Source organism: Lepidochelys kempii, chromosome 15 (genome assembly GCF_965140285.1).
Source record: "Lepidochelys kempii isolate rLepKem1 chromosome 15, rLepKem1.hap1, whole genome shotgun sequence".
NCBI lineage: Eukaryota > Metazoa > Chordata > Testudines > Cheloniidae > Lepidochelys > Lepidochelys kempii.
In genome coordinates, this window is record NC_136394.1 from 17565811 (window position 1) to 17591387 (window position 25577).

At 41.8% G+C, this 25577-nt stretch overlaps 1 protein-coding gene across 4 annotated transcripts in view; it reads left to right on the top strand.

The window, feature by feature from the left end:
* The window catches only part of ZDHHC8 (zDHHC palmitoyltransferase 8), a 182393-nt gene that overhangs the window by 156600 nt on the left and 216 nt on the right, over positions 1-25577 (top strand). The window contains exons 5-12 of one of the 4 annotated variants that reach the window (XR_012155060.2): positions 649-751; positions 5359-5450; positions 7399-7531; positions 8549-8666; positions 9544-9653; positions 12571-13604; positions 19910-20856; positions 23843-25555. Coding sequence is in view for 2 of the 4 variants with exons in the window: in XM_073312852.2 (XP_073168953.1) it covers positions 649-751; positions 5359-5450; positions 7399-7531; positions 8549-8666; positions 9544-9653; positions 12571-13604; positions 19910-20093 (1774 nt within the window). In the remaining 2 variants the exon portion in view is untranslated. Of the gene's footprint in view, positions 1-648; positions 752-5358; positions 5451-7398; positions 7532-8548; positions 8667-9543; positions 9654-12570; positions 13605-19909; positions 25556-25577 lie in introns of those variants that run through there. The other 3 variants (XR_012155058.2, XM_073312852.2, XM_073312853.2) reach the window with 3 other exon arrangements.

The window sequence follows — 25577 nt, forward strand, 5'->3', positions numbered from 1 at the left end:
TGAAATGCTTGTAGTTACACCATCTTACACCACATATAAATTTGGCCAAAGCCACTGGCAGTGATAATCATTGCTGGTCTCCATGCACATTTTTGTTGAGGATCCTGCATCTTCATAGATCATGGGTTTTCACAGTGCTATATGTGCTATAAATTCCAGTGTGCATTTTAAAATGAGAGGACAGCTTGGAGAGATGCAGGAGAGAGATCACTACTCTGCTACCTTGACATTCTGGGACATGGTCAGTCCCAGATGATTGTATTCCTCTGGCTTGTAAAGGAATGGACCAGCTGACTAGCTCCTTGAAGCTACTAGATACTGTAGAAAGAATGAAGTAAAGTAAAGTAGGAAGGGAGGCATGGGGACCGTATGGCTTCCAAATACTCAATATTGTGTTGGACTCTGAGGAGTAGATAACTTTAGGACTCATGTTAAACAAGAAACTAACAGCACTGATAGACTGAAGTAATTTCTAGTGCTTAATTCCAAGACATACTTCAATGTGTAATTTTAAAAAACCCTAAAGAAAGATGGGGATTACTTACTAGATTTCTAGTTCAGGGAATTCTCTCTCCCCTTCCATTCTCCCCCCCCCCCATCTCCCTTTTCCCTGTCATTGGACACAGTTTCCTTAACTCTGGGATGTAGCATGGCTGTCATGTGTGTGGCTGGATTGTTCTTTATCCCAGTCATTGGTCTCACAGGTTTCCATATTGTTCTAGTGGCACGAGGGCGTACAACCAATGAGCAGGTAAGAAAACAATTCTACCTCCATGTTCCTGTTAGAGATGTGGGAGTTGAGAAGGATCCCTTTCTTAGGGGAGGATAAAGAGAAGATACAGTATTTACAGATGGGCAAATCAGGTTGGGCAAAGCAGCAGCTGACCAAACCTTAACACTAACACTCAAACTGATGCTTTACCGAGGGTCTAAAAAGGTTGGGTAACTTTTATTCTCAAATTTCTGTTTGACTAAATTTTGGGCAAGCTCCCAGGCACAGTGGAACAGCACAGGCCTATGTACCACTTAAGTCCTACGTAAATCCTCAAAACACGGTTTAAGTGGTACATGGAGTCTTGCCAACCTCAAAAGTTCCGAACTCATGAGTTAGACTCAAAAGAATCATCACATTTTTTTTTAAAAAAAAGATTAAATCATGCTTTGTTCTGTCTTCTGATTTTGTTGATTCTGTCAGCTGCCCCTGCCGGCCCACAATGTGTGTAACAATGAGCAGCTTTGAGCTAGCTCATTGCCACATACACACTGATCTGAGCTCATTCTGCTGCTCCAAAACCTGTGCCGGCCAACATCTTGTGACAAAATACCCAGTGGAACTTGAATTTCCACAAAATTATTCAAATATATAGAATGTGCTGCCTGATGATGCAGGGAATCTATCAGCATCTTCCCAAAATGCCAGTTAATTAATATGGTGTCTCCCCAGCCACACACTGGCACCCCTAACCGTTAGCTTTTTGCCCCACTAACATTTGCTCCAACCCTCTGGGCCCACATCATTTATGTGCCTCCACATCTGCCCTTTTTCCCCCAACACATCTCATCTCCTCCGGCAGATATGAAGATTCTTCACTCACACCCTTTCAGGGTGGAGACAAGGGGGCAGCTGCAGTAGGGTCCTCTATTTTAAATAGATGCTAATCCTGCCCTCCTCACTGTAGTGTCTTACTATCTTCCAAGAATGTATTAAGTGATGTGACTAACGTCAGTCACATGTGGTTCGTCCTCTCTCTCTCATCCTCTTCCCGCATGGAGAATTGCATGTGCAGTGGAGTGTTTTGTTTTGGTAGGATTTTGTTTGGGGGGGGGGATTCTCTTTATACATACGTACTGCTCTGTGTGTATCAGGGAAGGCAGATCGATAGAGTGCACCTTTCACTTGGAGCAGAAGGTTTGTAATGGTCCTTAGTTCCTGGGCAAATTTGTACCACAGTCTCAGATCAGCCCTGGAGAAAGCTTTGTCTCCTGCACTTTGTCTCCTTCTATGTGATAGAAAGTGCCATTGCGCCTGAGGAGCGGAGTGGTTGACCATAATTCTCATCCCAGAACTTTAGACAATTGTTTTAGATATCCTGGGCCCTGGCCATTGAGCACCTGCAAGGTAAGGATCAAGATCTTGAACTTGATCCTATTCTATGGTAAGCCAATGCAGAGAGCAGAGGACAGGTTTGATGTGCTTGCTGCAGCCCGTGTTACTGAGAAGATGTGCTGCACCATTCTGTACTAGTTGGAGTTTCCTAAGGGCTGATGGCTTAATGTCCAGGTACATTGCATCGCTGTTGTCCAGACAAAATGCTGAATTGACAAAGGTGTAAATAACTGAGACCAAGTCACTGGCTAAGAGACTCCATCACATCCTGTGGGCAGTTAGGCATGTTAGGAAGCATTACTTGCAAAGCTGCTATATGAGAGCTTAGCATCAGCAAGGAATCTAAACCAGTTGTGGGTGTTTTCTTTCAACCGAAGGAGACTTCATAGTGTCAGTAAACTCTTAAAAATGCTTTCCTTTGCCCACCAGCATCACCTCTGCCTTGTTGGGGTTAAGCTCCAACCAGCTGTTCTTCATCCATGAGCTGATTTTGTCCAAGCTCTGGGCCCTCTTGGTGGTAGTGGTGTGGTCACCTGTGGTGACGAATAGGTAGAGCTGGGTGTCAGCTTCATGCTGCTGGGAATTGAATCCATGTTGTCAGACCAACTCACCCGAGCTTCATGTAGAGGTTGAATAGGACTAGAGAGAGACTTGATCCTTATGAGACTCCACATCTGACAGGTCTAGTGGCTGAGGTGCAATAACCCATCACCACTCTTCTGGGTGACACTGCTTGGCTTTTTCTGCTTTCTCCTCCCTTCTTGTGAAAATGGTATGGCTGTTTTTTTCACACACCCTCACACCCCTTACCTGAAAACTCATATTACTTCTGAGGGGAGGGGGAAATGCTTTGCTTAATGCCTGTTGGGATTGGCTGTCCTTCCCCAGGGGGCTGGGAAATGGCAGCCACTCAGAGGGGGCTTTCTCCATGGCAGCCTGAAAATTGCATGAGGCCCAGAGCTTTGTGCCTCATGGCAAGCCTGTCTGCATCAGAGGCTCAAATCGTGTTACAAGACTTGGTGGCACTGTGCATAGGCCTCATGCTATCCCTCTGCATCCAGGTGAAATAGTCCTTCTGGATTTCATCTGGGCTAGAAAGAAGAAATACTAGAAAACTCTAGTCTCCTTGTATTTCCAACTAGTCTGAAACTGAAGTGTCAGAAATTGTTGTAGTTAAGACTCACAGCAGTTCCAGGAAAAATGATGTTCAAATAAGCTTTGGATAACGCATCCAAACTTGATCTGCTTACCTGAGCTGCCAAATCTCTTGAGGTTCACCTATCTGTAATGGAGTTCCTATCTCTCTGTGCTATTTGCCCAAGACTAAATGTACCTTTCATTGAATATCTCATCTTCTCTATCATGTGGACTATGCAGCCCTGATTGGAGGATGGGCTCCATGATCCATCTGGTCTTTTCCAGAGGAAGCTCATTCTAGTAATTAAAGCACAGGCCCAGGAGTGAGGTAATGTGGATTCTGTTCCTAGCTTTGGCACTGACTCACTGTATTAAAGCATTCATTTTTCTCCGGCAGCCTCAGTATTGAATCGCTTTCCTCACTATCTGAAATAATGAACAAGCAAAATTTGCTCAGCTGCATTTGTCCCCCTTTTCTCCTGTTTTTTTAATAGCCAGATAGTGCAGGTTTCTGGTGTTTTGCTAGAAATTCTTGGTTAGTGTGTCCATGCCAGGTGTCACTATCTCTGATTATTCTTATTAAAGAGGGTATGATTTCGGGGTGTATAACAGTTGAGTTTACATTTTTCGTGAGCTTTTGGAATGACTCAGGAACTCATTTATGGGATCCAAATAACACAAGATGTCATCTTATCACTGTATTTTTAGTTCCTGAATAGAATCAACAATACCCTTCAGTTCCACAGCACCTTCCACCTGAGGATCTCAAAGTGCTTTATGCATAATTCATGTAATTGACAGTGTAGTCTGTGAGCTAAGGAACTATTATCCTCATATTATAAATGAAAAAATGGGCACAGATACATGAGGTGCCTTTCTCAAGGTCAGGCATTAGGTCAATGACTAAGCCAGGAATACAGGCCAGAGCTGCTGACTCCCAGTACTGTGCTTTAGCCATCAAGCCATTCTTCCAATCTTCAGAAGAAAAGATCTCCTATATTGGCCTTGTAAATAGGTTCCTGTTGCATTAAAAAGGCCAGCAACAAAATAGGAACACCAAGACAGTGATTGCCATTTAATCTTTATACTTGGTGTTGTGCAAGTCATTATATTTACAGCAGTTATATGGTGCTCCCTGTACTTAGCACTAAGTAAGGACTATCCCATGACTAAGAAGTGTTACTTGCAAATGGCAACTCTAATTATTTTAATGGCAACCCCTGTAATGAAGGATCTGGCTTTACTGAGATTTACCCAAATATGACCATTTTTACCTTTTTGGCTTCCCACGGTGTGCAACGATGATATGATTCCATACCCTCTAGAAGCAGAGCCCTGCAAATACGCAGATATCCACAGACCATTTTTGCGGATTGCGGATCGAATGCAGATGTCAATTTTGTATCCACTCAGGGCTCTTATCTATATGGCTAGAATGACCCTTATCATGAAACTCTGTCCCAGGCACACGAAGTTTTAAGTGAATCCCACCAGTCTAGAGGGGTTTAACAACTAGGAAAATAGCTAATTCCCAGGCAGATGTTATCATTCCATAACTGCCCATTATGGGCTTCCTGGCACCTTCCAGATAAGCATTAGGATTGGCCACTGCTGGAAATGGAATGCTGATCTATATGAACCATTTGGTCTCATCTAATATTAGGAACGTAGGAAGGGACATGTCTGGGATTTAGGAGCTACTAGAGTATGTCTTGCCAGGGCAGAGGAAAGGGAAGCAGGACAGATCAGGCAGCCAGGCTGAGGGCAGACAGGACTCTGGAACATGAAGGATCCGGGGAGATGGAGGTGGTGCCTGTGGATTGCAGAGAGGGAGCCTTGAGTTCTCTGGACTTTTGGGCAGGGGCCTTTAGCCTACATGCAGATGGTAGCATAATGGGGAGGTGAGAGCTTAGGAAGTTGCGTTAAGGTTTCTTGTGTTGTTGGGGCTGACAGAGCGAGGGAGCAGCATTTACAAGAAAGAATAACCAGTTGGGGAAAGTGAAGCGTGGTGGATATGCAGAACAGCGAGGGCTGGAATACTCATTCTTGGGGTTCTAAGTGTTAACGGGTGCCTCTTCCATATTTAGAGCATTGAGCACTGAATATTTTTCCAGGTGACGGGTAAGTTCCGTGGGGGGGTGAATCCTTTCACTCGAGGATGCTGTGGTAACGTGGAACATGTGCTCTGCAGCCCTCTGGCTCCCAGGTAAGGAAGAATGTTATTCTTAAACTTGGGTCACAAGGTAAACAAAACAATGTTCTGAGCCACCCCAGAGTCTGGCCCCGTTCATCCCCGGTAGTAATATCTGCTGAGGAGAGGTACGGTATGGCAAGAAATTGGCAGAGCTGAGGGGAAGCTTGTACAATGCCTGCACTTTGCACAGCTCTTAGTCTTGCCATTCTCATTTAATATAATTCACAGTCTTCACTCCCAAACCAAGTATTATGGCTAGCAGGCTATGTCATATCGACAGCTTTTTCTATTTACTGAGCCATTTTATAATAAGACTAGTTTTTTTTCAAAAAACTAATAATTGGGGTTGATAGCCTGTTCCCGCTCCCCGCTTTTCTCGAACATGGCTTCATTAAGTTGTTTATCCAGTGAAATTCAATAACTGGAAGGATCCATGTCAGCTGTAATCTTCCTAATGCAACATATTTTCTGCATGGTACACTGCCCTCCAAAGTACACATTAAAGATTCTAGTCACTGCTGGAAAGAAATGAAGTATCTAAACCCAGCCTTTTGCCCCTTAGCTTTATAATTAATTCAAGGCAGCTGTTGCTTTCAATCTCACAGACACCTTTCATCATCATAAAACAGAGATGATTTCCCACCTGGTACTACGGTTTGCGATTTTGGATTTTATTTATGGTTCCCTACTTTTCAGCAGATTTATTTGTGCCTGTGCCCTTTGAAACGATGGTCACGAACTTTAATGTTGCTATAGAACAGAAAAGATTGAACATAGATGTCCAAGGTGCTGAGCTGTCCAGCACACACACACACACACACAGAGACATATTTTAATTGTAGTGGGAGTGAGCTGAATATACTTTTCAAGGTGCTGGGCTGTCCCAACCCACACGCACTATTATCTCTAGTATGAGGTTTTTCTTGATTAGACAGCAAGCAAAGCTTAGCAGGTTGTTCCTAGTGTTAAATAAATTTCCTGAACTGACCAAAATCATGAGCCCTTGAATTAGGCTCAGTGACTTTAAGAGAGCAGGAGGTTAAAACCTATATGCACCTAAACTGGACAGTCATTTTTCCTTTGTAGTCTCTTTGGTAGGATAGAGTATTGAGTAGTATCTTCACTTTTAAAATGCCATTGCTGTACTCAGAATTTTAGGAAATATTGTCCTAGTGTTTTATCAAGGCCCATTCAAACTGTCACATATCTTCTCCCTCATGAACTTGTGGGAATCACCAAGCAAACCATCATTGCTGAGGTGTCCTGTCCACTGTCCAAATTAGAAGAAGCTAGTGCAGATATTTTGATCTTATGTCACTGGGTGTCAAATGGTGGTGCTGTCTCCTTTAAGTTTATCAAATTGTTTTACCTCCATTTATTGGTCCCTAAGCAGTGAAAAATTCTATCACTTTTCAACCAGCTCCCAGGAATGCTCCTTTCACCATAAAATTGGGGGGTTTTGGGGAGAAGAGTGATGTGGAGAGATCCACCAGCTCAAAATCGTTCCTGTGTTCCAATTTTATCATCCTTAGAAAGGGTCTACCTTTCCCACGTCTCCTGATATAACTAAACTCTTCTAGGTGCTGGTAAACCAAGCCCTCTCCCAAAACACAATTGGCATGGCACATTACTACTCACATCTCCTATAGAGCTGTCAAAGTCCTAGGGAAATGCTTTTACTTGGTTGTGTGGCTGTGTGCTACCCTCTTGCCCCTCCTCACCTGAACTGCATTGGAGACCAGTGTATCAAAACTGCAGGGGGGTTTTTATTGGTGGCATCTCCTGTTCAGCTCCTTATTCACTTTAATTTTTGTACCTCCTGGGCAAGCATCCATTGAGATAAATGTCCTTCACTCGTGTAGATTTTGCCAGATCTCTTCAATTATACAGTGCAAATATGGGGGTTTTCTTGTCTGCATGCCGAGGGTTTTTTAACCATTACTATTGAATGATCAATCAGGTACATTGTTGAGCCAAAGAAAAAGCAGGCTGCAAGTGTGAAGCCTCCTTTCTTCAGACCAGATCTTTCCGAGCGACAGATCACAGTGAAGATAAGTGACAATGGGATCCAAGCCAATCTTCACCGAAGCAAGGTAAAGCCGCCTTCAATACCCTCTGTCTACGAGTACGACTTGAAAACCAGTACTAGGCTGAAAATAACTTTTGTTATTGGGAGGCTCTTAGAGATAATACACCTCTGGAGGAACATGACGGAAGTCAAGTCCTCTTCCCTGCATTCTGAAAGTAAATTAGGAATAATAGTGCCAAGAGCTATTGACTCTTTGAAGGTCCTCCTATAGTACTCCAATGGGAGAGCAAGAGAAGGGTGAGCGTTGGTTCTTTTTGACAGTTAGTTAAGAGTTGGCAAAGGTCTTTTCACTTCCTGGCCCTTGTTCTGTTTTTTTTTGTTTGTTTGTTTTTTTTTAATGAATCCACTACATTGTGCTGATGGCAGGAGTCCTGGCACCATTAGGTGACCTGGCTTACTTGAGGCAAGCAACGAGCCTCAAACTCCAGCAAGCACTGTGATCCAGTGCATAGGACTGGTACCCAGGAGAACTGGATTCTATTCCTAGCTCTGGCAGTGTGACCTTTGCAGATCATTCTACATCTTGGTGTCTCACTCTCTGTTTGTTTGTATATAATGGGAATAATGATGCTTTTACCTTAGTAAAGTGCTGCAAGATTTATGGTGCTAAGTGTTATAGACATTAGAAATCATCTCTCAAGCTTTGTGTAGTGAACTCCTGGAATGGCCTCCTTGGTAATAAAGGAACACTAGTTACTGAGGGTTTCTCTGCATGGGGAAATGCCGACGATGGTATGCTGTGTGTTAACGTACATGAGATTAAACATGATCTGTCACTCTGTGTAGATAAGGACTGTTTGGTTTAAAATCAGGTCAGTTGAGTGCGGTTAAACTCAGTTTTAGACATAACAGGCCTATGTACGTAGAGTGCTAGATTGTGTTTATCCCCATGTTCGTTAACACACAGTATACCGCTATGGCATATCCCAGTGTAGACAAGTCTTCAGAATCTATAATACTTTAGCACATGTTGTTGTCTAAACCACTTGAGGAAAATGATTGATTCCATGGTTATTTTCAGTCTAAAGTTAGCCTGGAAGGTCTGGAGGATAAAACCATGGACATCCAGCCACCTCTGCCTCCCAAAGGAGATCCAAGCAAGTACTCTGAACTAAAGGGGCAGCTGGGAACCAGTGAAGGTATAGTAGCCTGATCAATACTTTATTTTTGATGCTATGAAAATATTTTGGTGTCAATGGGCTTTCATCGTTCTTCTAGAACCTTCATGGAATACAGATTTTTTTGTGCTTTTGGGGAAGCTCTTAATTCTTAATTTGATAGAGGATTTGATATAAGTATAGAATTCAGTGCATACTGTAAGAAGAAAACACTGCACTTACTTCAGAATATATCACTTTGATACTGGGTAGGCAAGTATGTGTGTTTGCATTTCAGCTGGGATGAGATCCAGCAAAGGACCTGGCAGAGGTCATTTGGAATTCCAGAAAGAGGGTTGTTTGGCTTTACAGTAGAGATAAACCCCTAGACTCAGAACTTGGATCTGGATCTGAACTCTCCCAGAACCCAAAGTGTTCTAGTCCAGGTCTATGGTTAGGCCAAAGGAGACAGCTGAGAAGTCCTAACTTTCTGGATCCAAACACTACTGAATGTGGGGGTATTTAGTTTGGACCCAGCTGTATTTTGCAGTTGGGGGAAGAGGTAAGTTTGCAACTCTGGCTTTAGCTACCAAGAACCTATTATGTCGTATGTTTTTCTTGTTTTATTTAGATTGTAAGCTCTATGGGCCACAGGATGTGACACGTATACGTGTCCAATCCTGCAAAGAGTTACAGCCATGCGTGTAGCTACTTTCATGTGGCGTCCCATTGACTTCAGTGGGACTCTGCGCATGAGTACGTATACACAGAGTTTTAACCCTTTGCAGGACTGGAGCTCAATTTGTAAATTGCCATGTGTATTTATTGGGTTTATATACAATTCTGTAATCTTATTTATTAATGTGCCATTTTAGACATACTGTTAATGGACACGGTCTGTTGACATTTGTTTTTCCAGAGAGTGGTCTTTCACCTAAATTGATCAGTCCCCCCACTCCTGCCATGTATAAGTATCGACCAGCTTTCAGCAACAATCCCAAAGTCCACTACCATGCTGCGGCTGAGCAGGTGAGCACGCCACAATTGTCTAGAAGAACCTGTTCCAAATGAGTAGTAGGCTACTTCAATCTGATGTACACACTGAATGTACAGTACTTTCTGTGTGAAATCATCTTTTTTTTTCAGTACTATTGTAATTGTCATTATTCCCTACTGAAAAATGTGCCCAGTTGCTTTACCAAATTTTGGACCTGATCCTGAGAACTCTCAGCTCCTATCAGCTTCAACTGACATGAAAGCCAGTTCCCATTCACGTCAACAGTAGTTTGTGTCTGCTTAATACTTCTCAGGATTGGGCCCTTTAGGCCAACAGATGACATGCTGTGGAGATGCCTGAGCATGTAAGCTCACAAAAAGAGCTTTAAAAGAATTCCTTGTGGGTATATATTGTTGTTAAAATTAATATAAGCTTATGTGCATTTGAACTGCCTTAACACACTTTTAATGCTTGAGTTACAGGTTTTTTTTAAATGACCCTTTATATTATCTGTTAACAGAAAAGAAATTAAAGTCATAACAGTTAAAGGGACACACTCTGTCCTGGAAAATAGGCTCAGAAGTTACTGGTTTGTTCTATCACGTATGTTGCCAAAATCCATGCAAATGTTTATATATGGATGGATATTTCCCCTTAAACAAATAGCCCAATGCTATTTTCCTAAAATTAATTTCAGCAGCAATTCCATCTTCCGCCCTACAGTAATATCCAGGGTATACCTGCAATCAAGGGAATGAATGTAGTAGAGGTATGAAATAGAAGTCAGATTCAAGCTTCCAAGGGGTTGTTCTAAACAGCAGTGATGGGGGTAGGGGTAAAGGGGGGCTTTGGCAATGTCCTTTTAACTTTGAAAATGAAGGACGTGCCTGCTCATTCTAGATGTCACTGCTTCTTCATCAGCTTTAAAAACATGAGGTTTTAGTCTTACTGCATGATCTACTTATAAATCATGCTTTCCAGATCTGTCCCCAGAATGAGGCAGAAATTGCCTTGTGAAAGGGAGCATTTCAGAATGTGAGTACTGCGCCAAGCTGGCTGTATCAAAATCAAAATCTGTATCTCATCTTCACTTTATTACTGGACAAATGGCTTGCCAGCGAGTTCCAAATGTATTTACAGGCATCAGCTAGCGCTTAAGCTGAAATGTTGATGTGTGCAAGCAGGATAGTACAGTACCGACAGTATTCCAGGTCCAGATGCAGTGCCTGACATAACCTACAACGGATGAATCTTTTTCTCCATTTGGGATGTTCTGCAATACAGATTCCAATCAGACAAGGGGAGTGATGGGTTCTGGTAATTGGGTATAGCGTCTTTAACTGCTAGGTTTCTGGTTCAAATCTAGCCTAAGATGACAGAGTCACCTTAGGCTGACTGACCTGTGTCAAATGAGTTTAGTGGTCTTTGTAGTAGACAAGTGGCCACATCACAGAAACTGGTACCAACAGGCAACCTTGCTGGCAATTTTAGAGGACTGAATAGATACGGTGACCAAACCACATTTAGGGGGTTGGGCGTAACTGTCCTCTCGCTTCAGGCTTGAAGTACAGTGGCGGACTGGTGTGAAGAAGATTGTGCTGCTACTCCTGAGTTGTACCGGGTCTTCAGCCTGTCAATCTAGCACCATTCATGAGCAATAAAAACAAATTGTGGGAGGGAGAGCGGAACACCCAGTGGGAGGAAATAGGCCAACCACTTGCATCATATCTTCCCCATTAAGCAGAGTCCATCATCCCTTTTCCAGAGAAGAATCCAATCTATCTGCATGGTGGAGGAAGGTAGTGAACTATCGTGCACATTTCTCTATCTTCCCACTCAAAGACACAACCTTGAAGTAAAAATGAGTATAAAAGCACCCTTCTGTCAGTTATGCTTTTTTGTATTTTTTCCTTTTCCTTTAAAAAAAAAACTGAAAGGAGTCAATACGAGCTGTATTGATTGCCTTTCTGATTAAGTAAGCATTCACTAATCATTCTTTTTTTTTTTTTTTTGCAAAGTTCCTATAACCAGTTCATTGTCAGTTATGGTGAAACCTGTCATAAGGGACCAGCCAAAATCAGTTGCTTAGCAGAGAATGGCCTTTAAGTTTGAACAAAATTAGAGGCAATCTTACATATACTATAAAGTGGATGCTTACAACAGAGGGGTTTTCTTCATGCTTTCAATGTATATAAATAAAACATGGGGTTTACGTTTCCTTGTCTGGTATAGCACTCTCTCCCACACAGCACATGCAATGGGAAAAACTCCTTCACTTCTGCATCAAAGCCACAACTTTCAAAAGTGACCTTTGACCGACGGTGGCTCAGTTTGTGGCCTCTCAACTTCGAAGAGCTTTGGCCTATATTTCAAAATCATTGAGCATTTGTCACACCATCCAACGTCAATAGGAATCTGGGGGTGCTCAGCACCATTAAAAAGCCCAAATTGTGAGTAGCTGGGCTCTCCAAAATGAAGGTTCCAGGAAATGGAAGGTACTCTTGGAAACTTTTATTTCTAATCTGTAAGGACAACATTTTCCAAGGTCAATGTTGTCCAGTCAAAATCTGACCAACTTTGACAGGGGTTCAGTCTGAAAGGGTTGGTCACCTCTGTTTGCAAAGGGCTTTGTTGCAACTGTCAGTGCTCACTCCTCAGCATGTTTATTACAATCAGTCATACTTACCATGTAACAAATATGAATTAACCCTTCTCACCTCTGAGGTAAATTATTATCACTGTGTCGCAGCTGAGGAATCTGAGGCACAGAGGTTAAGTGACACTTCCAAACCCATAGAATGAATCTGTGTCAAATCTGGGCTTAGAATTTGAGACAACTTGATTCCCAGCTCTGTTCTCCCTATGCACTTCTCACTCACCAGGAGAAGCAAATCAGTGCGGTGTGCTGTGTCCTGTGCTTGCCCTTTCTCATACTCATCTCTGTTTTAGATCACCATGCAGGAGGGACACAAGCAAGAAGTTCTGATTGAAGAGAACAACCAGAGCCTTGATTATCAATCGGAGCCCAACCTGGACATCCCAAACTACAGGAAGAGCTCGCTTCACAAGACTTATCAGTCCTCCCCACTCCAGACAGACTCCTTTGCCGTCAATTCGCGATCCCTGAGCTTGAAGTCTGCTAGCAGGAGAGGGACAGACAAAGTACCACTTCATCCAATAAGATCAGAAGGGGCTGCTTCCACCCCCTACAAAAGCATCTTTTCCCCCAACTCCCTGTCAAACAGAAATGGAAGTCTGTCTTATGACAGTTTGCTCAACTCCATGTCCCCCTCCGGGAGGAAATGCATAGCCCATTCTGCTGTTGGCTCCGTCGGGTACCATTCGCCATATTTGTCAGCCAAAATGTGTCACCTCCGGGGGAGCGAGCTGCAACGCCAGGCTCCACAGAGTTTCAGCCCAGTACTGGGTGGCCCAGCGCCGCACCAACGGGACCCCTCTCCCGTCCGTTACGACAACCTTTCAAAAACCATCATGGCATCCATCCAGGAGAGGAAAGAAATGGAAGAAAGGGAGAAGCTCCTCCTCTCACACCCGGATTCAGTGTTTGCAGACTCGGGTGTGTATGACACCCCTAGCTCTTACAGCCTTCAGCAAGTCAGTGCGCTGTCTGAAGACCCTCGCAGCATGGTGATGAGATATGGCTCCAGAGACAATTTGATGACTGCGACCAGTTTTAGCACAAGGAACCCTATACTCCAGTCCTCAGTGTCTTCCCTCTCAAGTGCAATGGCCAGGGCACCAAGGACTTCCACAACTTCCCTTCAAGCTGATTTAGCCAATAACAATGTCCAGTCCCATCAGGCACTACAGGGCAGGGTGAGCAATGGCTCCTACAAGTCACCAGGCCATCAGGTCCCATCATCCCCTACAGGGATGCCTAGGTCACCCTCTTACGGTACGAAGGCTGTCTCATTTGTTAACACTGTGGAAATAACGGAGGTGCAATCTGTGGGAGCACAAAGGTATGGATTGCTTAAATAGCTTGTAAGTAACAAGGTTGTCCTTGCAGGCGAGTACAATAGCAGTTATTAATTGTCGGGACCCAGCTTACTTGTTTGCCTAAACAATAGCAGGCATTGTGATGTGCGTGGGTAGCTCTTTAGTTCTGGGTCTCATAACAACCTTATCGTCACTGAACATTTATTTCTTGTTACTCAGGCTGTAGGTTGTAATAAGGAGTTTCAGTAGGCTGAAGTGCTTCGTTAAAGGACTTCCTCTTTTTCTTGATAACATGTTCCAGTAATGGTGGAGTAGTGACGCTAACATTTTATACAAATCATTGAGCTTGTATAATGCCTTTTGGTGAAAGAAGAGTTTAAATTTTATAATGTGAAATGTTTTGATGATTAAATGAAGTTGTAAAGTTTTTACAAAGTTAGGAATAAACAAGCGTTTAATTGAATAAATTAGGTAATTAATTGAATAAATTAGGTAATTATTTTAAAGTTATGGGGTTGATTCTGCCACTCGTACCCACGCTGAGTATTGCCTTCTACTTTAGGACTGCTGGCAGCAAAAAATGTTACTTGTTGTGAGTAAGGATTGTAAAATCTGGTTCTTAATGATTATTCTGGGTGCCCAGTAATGCAGAATTGGTGATTAAAGAGCACTGGTCAATTAGAATCTACCTACACCTTGCTGTATTCTTCCTGGCATAAGGAAGGAAAAATTCTGTGTGAAAACTTATTTATTTTATTATTTATTTATGTTATGATTATACTTCTAGCTATATCCCATAAATTATTTGGATTGTCCATAAATAGAGAAAGTGTTTCCTTCCCAAAGCCATTCCACTTTTAATTCAAAAAATATTTTCCTCTTGGTTTACTGACCTGTTAATTCTCAGTTCATTCCTCTTGCCCATAATTGGATTGTTCATGATTAAGGCTGCGAGTCTGTCACAGAGGTCATGGAAGTCACGTATTCTGTGACTTTCTGGGACCTCCGTGACTTTTATTAAAAATACCCGTGACTAAAACGTAGCCTTATTCATGAAGGTGGGTGCAGTGATTAATTGGGCCAGTGAGGTCCAAGCAGTGATATTAAACTCCTATATCAGTGTGACTCTTCATTCAAGTCAGATAATTTGCCCAAACTGTTTTGTAAAATCTGGTTTGCATGTGTAGTAATTTAAAATTAGATTGTTTTATGTTGCTTGTATGAGGTATTGGTTACAGATGTTGCTCTTGTTACTCTTCTAAACTAAAGTGGAGATACTGGTCTGTTTCTATGTAAAAGTATGTTTTCATTGGAAAACGGACTAGGTGAAACTGGCCTTCCTTCACTTTCTTAGTAGAGATGATTTAACAAATCACGGAATAAATTAATTTAGATTGTTCTGAATTGTGGCATATCACTGAATAGATTATTGACTGAATTTCCTCACATGTATTTATTTGAATATATTTGAACTTTTTGGAGAAGTCTTTTAAAAATATGGCTTGACTGTAAACAGCTGAGTGTTTGATAACCTCTTTTTATTGTTGTGATTAGTCAGATAACTCAGATACTATTGTTTCTGTTTTCTGATTGGTTGAGTATGGGAGCACTTGCATGTGAGAATTTATAATTTAGCTTCCTTGAATACTTGCAGTTACCACTTTGAAATCTGCTTTCTGCAAACATCCTTGCCAATAAATCTATTGTACAAATGCTCCCCCAAAAGGAAAGAATAAGAGGCAGGGAGCATGGCAAAGAGTGAGTTTCTTTAAAAATACCAAGTAAATGCTGTTTTAATAAATAAATAAATTCCCTCTTTTTTGCCCATCACAGCGGTCACCTCATGATGAGTTTCAGCAGAAAGACCAAGAACTGAACAGCGCTGTAGCCTGAGTTAATTTAATCATGGAGGTGGTCCCTGTAAAACAGAATTGAGGCTAGCTGGCAGGCTGCATCTGGGAAGCTTGTACCACCACTTCCCATGCTATAATGGTTCTACAGAAAAATGGAGGGTTTCAGTTTGCAGCTTAATATGAATAAGAACATGGATAACTGGTATCTGAGCAGTTTCCTGAAATGCTAGCATCGGTCACATGTGGTTCTCTCTCTTCCTTGGGGAAAATATGCACCTTGAGTTTGAAGGTCTGAAAAGACCTCACAATACACAGCCCATGCTGTAATTACTTCAGCTGAGTGCATGATGGAAGGATCTAATTCTGTGCATCAGGGAAGTCCAGCTTTTTTCCACACCTGATGCTTTGTGCACTCTGTCATGCCCTCTGCCATTGCCCTAAAATCCAGTGTTAGAAAGTTGCTGCAAAGCCTCTTAGTGAATTGTACTTGTTAAAATGATTTTCTCAGTGGAAGAATAGTGAACATTCAGCAAGAAGACACTTCTGTCCTTTTCTCTCCTTTTCATATATATTAAACTAATGAGTTTATTTTACTAAGAACTGTCTGTTTTCCCTTCCAAGTCTGCCCTCAGTTTGAGCCCCAAAGGTGCCAGTTGTTGCTATGGTAATTAGTATAAGGAGCGGGGAGGGAGGATGCTGATACAACAGCTGTTTGCATCACATTGGTCTCTGTCTCTTGTTGATCATACAGCTGTCACCTTATGGGCGAGTGGTATAGTGTCTGTAAATTCACTCCAGGTCAGATCTCTGGAGTTTTCAGAAATGCTAAGTGCAGTACAAGTGGCCTGACTAATTTATTTTTCCAAATAGGTTGAGCACCCATAACTTCCATTTGAGGTTAAAGGGAGTTACACTCAGCACATCTGAATATGAGTCATTTCCATTTACGTGCCTAGATGGTGCCCAAAGTCAAGCATAAAAATCAATACATTTGAAACTTTTAGCCTACAAGAGTTAACCTGCAGCAGGAGTTCTGTGCTGGTAACTCTGCATACATCTCATGCTCTACCTCCCATGACAGCAACACTGCAGATGCTAATGCCCCTCCTCCACTTTCTCCTAACTCCTGTCTCTCATGTTTCGTGGAGGAGATCCTCAGACCTCTTATGCTACATGATAAGAAGAAACTGGACTATTGAGACCAAATTCAGTGCTGATTTAGGCCCTGTGTAATCCCTTGCATTTCAGTAAGATTGAGCATGGTATAAATCAATGCAGAATTTGGTTTTTAAATAGTTTGCACTAAAGTTGGGAATACAGATTTTGGGGAGCAAGAGATTCAGATGCTGACAAGCACCTTTAAGGAAAATACACGCTGGGAACATCCCTGATTTTCCCTTAGGAAGCAGCTGCTTTATGTGCCACAGAGAACCCACATATTGGGAGGCAGTTCTCTGGCCAGTATAGGACTGGAGTAACAGTTCTATGCTGGTCCCCTCCTCCATTTTTATTATTGCAGTAGCTCTTAGAGGCCCAAGGGCCCCATTGTGATAGGCAAGGAACATGTCTGGAATGCACTGCACTCCTGCTATTCTCTGCCAGTGAAATGGCCCGCAAAGGATCAATACAAGCCAGTCCACTTTAGAGCCACCATTGGGCATTAATTGCATCATAAGGGGCTGTGCTCCATTGCTGAGCTCTACTGAGCAGGTGAAGACTTTTGTGTTTACTTTTTACAGAAGATCAGGGACATTGGCCATTAAATCACCACTCAAAAACTGGTTTCTGGAGCTAGTTTTCTTGATTAAGACAAACAAATCCCAAGTGACATGCTATAAAGAATTATAGGCTAAAGTCTGGCTTCAGTCACCTAATATCCCTTGCCTTAGCTGTATCAACTATAGTTTTCAAGATCAACATCTACACATAGATCTTGTCTACACTGGAGAAATTTGGCTGCTCATTCTATTTCTCCAACAAACTCTGTCCTACCAGTTTGCATTCCTGGCCCTGGGTGTAGTTTTCAGAGGGCAGTGCCCCTCCCCCGCAACGACAAGCCTCAAGCAGGCACAGAATTTGTTCCTCTATGCGTGGTCCCATTGGCCTGACTGGAGCTGCCCCACTCCCGCAAATATAGAAATATAGAAACTACACTTATGCTCCTGGCCCTGCTCCAAAAGCAGTGCTCCACCCACTGAACTTCATCCTCAAGTACTACACTGGTCTGACTGCTCCAGGGGTGGAAGTGTGCATGACCATTGCAACAAAAACTCCAACTCTTAGGTCTCTAACTCTCCCCAAAGATACCGGCACTCCAATACTATAGTGGTCTAGGCCATAGCAGAACAGACAACACTCTTGCTGCAGCTCTCTCACATCTGTGTTTCTGCAGGAGCTCCTGATATTCTTTTTGACAAGAAAGAATCAGGAGCAAATGTTCAGCCTGGCTTCCATTTTAAAAAAAGTAGCAAGAAATAGCTTTGGTACCCAAGGACTTATAGGAAATCTTCCACAATTTCCTAGGCTCCCAGAGCCTTTTAAAATCTGTGAGGAGCCAGTGCTTCAGGGAGCTGTTCTGGGAACTGTGGGATAGGTACCTGGAGGGCAATGAGACTGCAGTGGACCATGGCAACACTAATGTGGATGCAGGGCAGAACTTCAGTCAAACCCGCATGGACATGCTGGTACTTACACTTGTGATGTCTTGCCAGTTCAGTTACCTATAGTTTGGTTCTCTAGTGCAGGCATAGCCTAAGTGTGTAGCAGAACTTTGGTTGGCATGAAATACTGGAGCTGCTTCCTTAGCTCCAGGGCAGAACATTCATACCAGGTGTCAGATGAATCCCTGTCTTTACATCTTTACATCATGGGAAACTTTGGGCCAGTAGAGAGAGACATATTATTTTGGGAGTGTATGGTGGCAGTGTGAAGTAAAGGCTCATCAGTTGGATGCAATAAATCCTACCTTGTGCTGCCTCTAAATGCTTTGCTCCCATGCGGAGTGGGCCATGTTCTAAACCAATTAAAATGGTCTTGGCTTGCAGATTGTCCCCCAGTGCGGACAGCGCATTCCTTTTTAAAAATGTTCTTGAGACAACCTTAGCCACAGGTCATCAGCAGAGTTTGAACCTGGGACCTTCAACACCAGGTACAGATATCTCTCCCACTTGAGTTAAAGTAGTAACTCAGTGGGCTGCTAATTGGCTATTATCCTCTACATAGACTAGCCATCAGACAGGGACAGGAAAAAATACTTTGTAAGCATGTTCAGTGTCATTGAAATTAGCTGGGCGTTCTCTTTAAAATTCAATGACACAATCTGGCCCTGTACAAGAGTAAGCCATGTCCTTGCCTATAAAGCAGTTTCATCTGCTTCCTTATCCCTGAAAGGTAGTGTTGAGAAATTGATAGATTGATGGGACTGACATTAGGAGCAGCCAAGTAAGAGAATCTGCCCTAGAGCACAAACTAACCTTGTTTGTTTCAGCAGATTCCATTCATGCTCCATATATGCCTTACCTGAGGGCTATTGGATTGTGATGGACAAAGGATTTACACCCTACTTTGACATATGTTAACCTTTTCAATATGGTCATTTCTTTCATAAAGATCTTTAATCACATCTGTCATAATTGCTCTGTAAGGGCCGGATTCTACAGTGCAGCCTTAAAGCCATCTTACCCATTGCAGGAGGGGTCCGATGGAAGGGTGATTTTCTGTTGTCGAGTGACATAGGAACTCTTGTACCGCTGCTGGCATAGCAGGAAAAAAGGGGCCTGGCTCATGCACCCTGAGCTATGGTTATCCTTGGTTGTGTTTCAGCTCCCTTGAGGCCTTTGCAGACCATCATAAACTAGAGCATTCCTTAGGCTGCTCTAACATGATAGATGGAGTCCAGGAAATGCAAATGCGAGCATTGTCTAACATGGCACCAGGATTAGGGGAATAGAAACGTGAGCTTTAAGCTACCCTTTCTGACTTGCACTCTGTGTTTCCTCTGTAGTTGGGAATCTGGCCCTAGAGGCTTATTCTTTACTTTTATTGTGACATTTAGTGATTAGTAACAGCATTCTGTTCTTTCACTAGAAGTGTTTTGCTACTGCCTTTTCTTAGGAGATTTTTCGGAGTGCTTTTTTTTTCTTCTGAACATAAGTAAAATGAAGTTTGAGCAAAGGCCAGCAATGCAGAAGAGACCTTTCAAAAAAGCAAATTCTTACGCAATAAGATCCAATCCAGCAAAGCATTTAAGCATGTGATTAATCCCAGTGGGCCTGATCCAAAGACAAAATTAAGCTGCAGTCTCTAATTTCAGTGTGCATTGCGTCGGGCCCATTGACTTCAGTGGGGATACTCACGTGCTTAACTGTTTTGCTGTATCAGGACATAAAGTAACAAGGGCAATTGCTTGTCTGGCTATCTGGCTTCCATTACTTTGATCACTAACCCTGGATCGCTTTATATTTATTTTGTTGCAGGGAGGACATGCAGTTGAAGACACCTCATAGTAAAATAAATGGACAGCCAAAAGGAATTTCCAGGGCAGATTGTCGACTGGGTTCAACGTCAAGTTCCCAGGGGGCCCCGGTCAGTCCTGCTAGACACTCAAACGTTAAGAAGGTGTCTGGCGTTGGTGGAACAACCTATGAAATTTCAGTGTAAAATAAAAAGAAATTTAAAATAAAGAGCCATCCATTAAGCCAGCCATGAAGCTAGGTGCACTGTGAAGACTCAAACAACATCAACCACAAAAGGAGCAGCAGCTGCCAGTGTCCTTTTTTGTTTTTTTTTTCTGTTTGTTTTCATCTTTCTCTTTTGGCCAAAAAAGAGCTGCAGCCTTATTCTTGTGGGAATAAAATTGTACAGTCCATCAGAAACTGTCTCGAACTGACTGCGAAAACTGGCTACCACCTAGCACCTCAACCACAGAGATTATTTCTTTCATGAAAGAAAGCGAAAAAGCCATTGTGTATTTGTCTGTCAAACAAAACTGTCGTGTAGAAGTTGTGCTGTGATGAAGAATTAATCTGGGGTCATGTTTTTCCTCACCACGAGTTTTCTGGTCAGCAAAATCTTGGGACGGGCCACTGGCCTGACTGCTGTTTTCTTACAGACATGGAGACCAGACTCCCTGTTTGCAGTCTGTGTGTATGAGAACTACCATTTGTCCCCAAACCATTGTCGGTGTTATTCCTCCTGCTTTAAAGGAACCAGGCAGGGCGCAGTGGCCCTCAAGCATCATGTAGTGTTTTAAAGTCTCTCTCTTTCTCTCTCTCTCTCTCCCTCTCCCCCCACCCCCACCACTTGCTCTGGGTGGGAGGGGAGAAAGAATAGCAGCAGCTTCTCACTGTCCACGATTCGCCTCCCTATGTGTGAAATTCTGTGTGTGTCCATTTGTGTCTTATGGAATCGGACTGCCACATAAGTAAGGATTTTTCATTCCTCCCTGTTACTCCCCCTCCCTCTGTTTTTAAAGGCTTCTGACTCTGAAAAACAAGCCTCTAAGACATAAAAAAATTCAGATGGGAAACTATCTCCTCCTTTTTGTTTATGGGATGTATGCAGTAACATGGTTTATTGTCTTGCAGTGGTGCAGTGTGTATAATCTTAGAGGAAAGTTATCATGATCATGAGTTGAGTTTTGCAGTGTGTGTGTGACTGAGCCAAGCACATACATAGAGGATATAAATTTGCTGCCTGCCTAATGAGCACCAGCCCTCAGTATTGTTGGGCAGAAAGTTTTTTCCAGTCAATAACTTTTTTCAATATCAGTTATGTCTATTTAGTTCTCTGGGCTTTCCTCCTTCTCCTGCCCTCACAAAGCTATGTTTATCTTGTTGGATTTTGAGGCAGCATTATTTTAAGAACCAAAAAAAGAGCCAGGCAGATAGCATATGGAATCTCTGCCTTCTGACTGGCCCTTCAGAGGTAAATAGGTTTTGCTGGACAACTAAATTCATCTCCCCTTCAGGATGTTGGCTTCAAAGGGAGTAATGTTTTCTCTGCATGCCATGCTGAAAATGGAGAGATCTCCAGATATTTGATAGTTAGAATTTATGTAACAATACATAAACACTAAGATTTATTGTACATTGAGGAAAATACTGACCTCAGCTTTGCCTTAGTTAACATTTGCCTCATGATTCAGTAAATTTTGACAGCCACCTCAATATCTGCTTATTATGTCCCTTGTATATCACATCTCTTTTTGAGAGGTTGGATAGAAATGTATGGGGTTAATCATGCTTCTGAGTAACGGTCTTGGCTTGAACCAGATCATCTGAAGAGAGAAATTTGGAAATTAACGTAGCAGAAATAGACCTAAAGTAATAGTGGACAGCAAACTAGATATAAGCTTGCAGTGCAGTATGGCAGCAAAAAGGCCCAGTGACATTTTGAACTGCATACACAGAGGTATCAGAGAGCAGAGAAGTAATAGTCCCTCTATATAGGTTTGGTATAATTTTATCTAGAGTATTGTCATTAGTTACAGGCATTTTATTGCCAGAACGATACTGGGCAGAAATGATACTGACAAATTGGATCAAGTTCAGAGGGGAACAACAGATATAAACAGAAAGCTGGAGAGGCTGATTTATAAAAAGATTAAGAGGTAAAAATATGTAATTAATTGACTGAGCAATGATTAAGGGAAGGAGGTATGATAAGCTTACAGATATGGAATTTGAAGAATGTAGTTCCAAAGGTGATACAAGGGGTTATCACTGGTAGCAAATGGCATATATTTAAAAGGAAAAACATTAAGCTAATAGTAGGGGTAGGGGTTGTGGAATAGTCTTTTTTTAGGAAGCCTGACCACTTAGAACATTTAAATTAAATTGGATAAAGTATTAGAAAACCTTCTACAGGGAGCAATTGTGTACTGGCAAGGTACTTGGTCTAGATGGCCTTATAGTTCTCTTTCATCTTTAATTTCTACTCATCTGCAATTCCAGCACAAATTTAACTCTTGAGGGGTGAAATTCATCTCTGTGGAGAGAGTTGCACAAGGTCTGTGCATCACTTAAGTACCACTTAAGCTATCAAACTACTTAAGTACCACTTAAGCTATCAAAACAGGGGTTAAATGGAACATAGGCCTTGTGTTGGCAGTCTGTACAGGGGCAGATTATATCACCCTGAGTGATTATAAAACCAAGCCATCCAAGTGAGGCTTTTATATTGCACCAATGTAGCTTTTAAAATATGCATCCCATGGCACTACACTTTGAACATACCTTACGATGTTAGAAAAGAAAAATCCACATATTTTAAGGGCAAATAGGTCTTTGAAATTACTACATAAGCTCCTGAGCAAGAATGGCTCAATAAGACTAAACACAGTACTATATGTGTAAACCTTTCAAACACTTATAGCCAGGGTTATTTAGCTATAACTCATGTGGAGAGAGGAAGAAAAATGATTGCATTGGGGATACAAATAATTAGGTTAAGGTGCAGTTCTATATACTTTTTCTGAAGGTGGTTTAACTAGAGTTAAGACTCATCTGGCACATTAATAGGCTTATGATGGTACTAAAATTCTTTTTTGAAGTTTGCATAATAGAGTAATGTGAATGACCTGGAGATGGAAGTAAATTTTTCAACTCTTCCTGGAAGTAATAATCTAAGAAATAATCTGAGATTGCACTCAGTAAATTCAGCCCCATTCCCATCTAAAGCCCCAGTCCTGCAGTTGGAGCCATATGAGCACAAGCATCTGCTTGCATAGTTCCTGTTGGATGAGTGGGGATCTACTCATTAGCAAAACTGCTGTTGACTTTGGGAGCAAGATCTGGCCCATGTTATTTTTTCAAGCTTTCCAAAATTACAGTTCTTTAAGCATTTACAAATTATCAGTGATGTGCTATTTTTACTCACATAGTCCTTCAGTGTTTATAGACAGTAAGGCCCAGAACTTCAGATGGTGTGATTTGGAGTAGTGCTCTTTATGTTGGATAGAGCTACGCCAATTTACATTAATTGAGGATCTGATCCCCTGGATCATAACAGAAGATCCACTGCAGGTTAATATATTTTTAAAGTAGCCTCTTGTTTTGTCTTTCTTAATTTGTGCTTCAAAAGTCTTAAATCTTTTTAATATGTTTTTATTTTTAGCAGTAGATTGTATATTATGTCTATTTCTTATTTAAGAAACATCAAGTTTTCATTGCAAATCCCATTTTATTAGCATCATTTCACTGTTCATTCATTCCAGTTTAACACCCCAGTTTCATTTTAGTACAGTGTATCCTGAGAGCTGTAGCTTTAATTAACTGTATAATAAATAGAGTAACATGATATTAAATGAACCGTACTCCCTGAATGGGTGAGAGAGGAGATGTTTTTACTTGAAGCCTTACAATTTTTCTTTTTTTTTTTTTTTACTTCTTTGTGTGTTGACTTAATAGGAAAACCTGCATAGCAATGAATTTGAAACGGTGGGCTAAATTCTGCTCTGACTTACAACTGTCATTTGGCTCTGTATGTTGAAAACTGGATGCAGAAGTACCTGAGTGAGCAAAAATGTTGTGTTGTCTGAAGGGGAAAAAAACCTCAGGGTTCTATATTTTCATGCAGCTGGGTAATAAAGTTTCAGAGAAGTGCAGCTTGTGAGTAAGTATATTAAAGAAATCTCTACCTTGCATTATTGTGGGAGGCTATCACAGGAAGCACACAGTCAGCACATGTTTGTATTTACTTTTTAAATTAAATAAAACTCAAATTCAATCATTTCTTTTGGTTAACCTCAGCTGTAAGAGCTACCCAGACCTGTGCTTTAATGTCAAAAATCTGATATGTGGCAAATGAACTGTTTGTCTTGTTGTTTTGAAAGTGGAACCCAAGCATTATCTGAACTTTGCCTAGGATAATTGCATCATGAATACTATAAGGAAGCCTCTTCAGATGATGGCTGCACTCCTATAAAGCTTAAATGATGTGGAAATTGCAATGCAGTTTTCTTTGTACTCTACCTCTGGTCCAGCCTAGAGATATATATTTGAAGAGGGAAGGGTCGGGAGGGTCAATGTTGCTGTCACGTAGACAGTTTGGGATGTTTATGTTGACATGTTCTTACAGTCTATATTGCACCTGTTCTGCCACCTTGAATTGTTGGAATGTATCTGTGCAGGCTTTGTGGAGCTCTGTCTATAAAACATTTTTTGGCTCTGGTTATACATATATGGATAGATAGATAGATAGATTTAAATGCTTGAGTTACTTTGGTATTTTAAGGTGTCAAGTTTTCCTGGTGTTTCTGCATCAGACTGTATAGCTTCAGTATTGTCTAGAAGGCTCATATGTTCTTTCTGCCCCTTTTCTGAGGCCTTGTTAATATTCCATTGATTACATCACATTCCATGGGTGAAATCCTAAGTGGCCTTCAGCTCCCCCTGACTACACAGAGAGTTGCAGATACTCAGCACCGTCCGTGGGCTGGCCTCCATGTATATGTAAAACGTAGAAGTGTGTGAAATGTGGTAGTCTTGCATGGAACAAAGGTCAATCTGGATGCAAAAACCTCCGGTGGTAAAACACAAAGGAAACTAATTGTATCTTAAACACCTTCTTCCAGATGCCTAAACGAGGGTGGAAAACAAGATGAGATGACTCCTTATCGTAATCTCTGAAGGCACTAGTATTGCCAATGATTAACTGTGCTATCCAGGACAACAGGATGTGTACATCTGACAGATAGCCAAATTCCAGTCTGTCTAACCATCTCTATCAACCTGTTTGTTTCTAGTCTGTGACAATATGCCAGTTAGGTCTGTGCTACTAGTTTATAGTTGATACAGTTGCCAGACCCTCTTAAGAGCAGATCCCACAGCAGCTGCTCTTAAGAGGGTTTGGTGACACTGTATGGTGACACTGAGAGAGGATTCATTCATGAAGGGTGTTCATTGTAAATGCTTGTCATGCTTGTGTTCTGGAGTCTCTTTGAATGATAAAGATTAGGCTATATATATATAATGATCAGATCCTCAGCTGGTGTAAATCAGCATCGCTCCATTGACTTCAGTTGAGTCAAATGGCTGAGGGTCTGGCCCACTATATTTTATATAAAATCATTCCAGCTTATTCAGATGTTTTCTATAAGACACAGCTAAATTTACTAAGTTAGCATTAATTTCTCTGATTTCT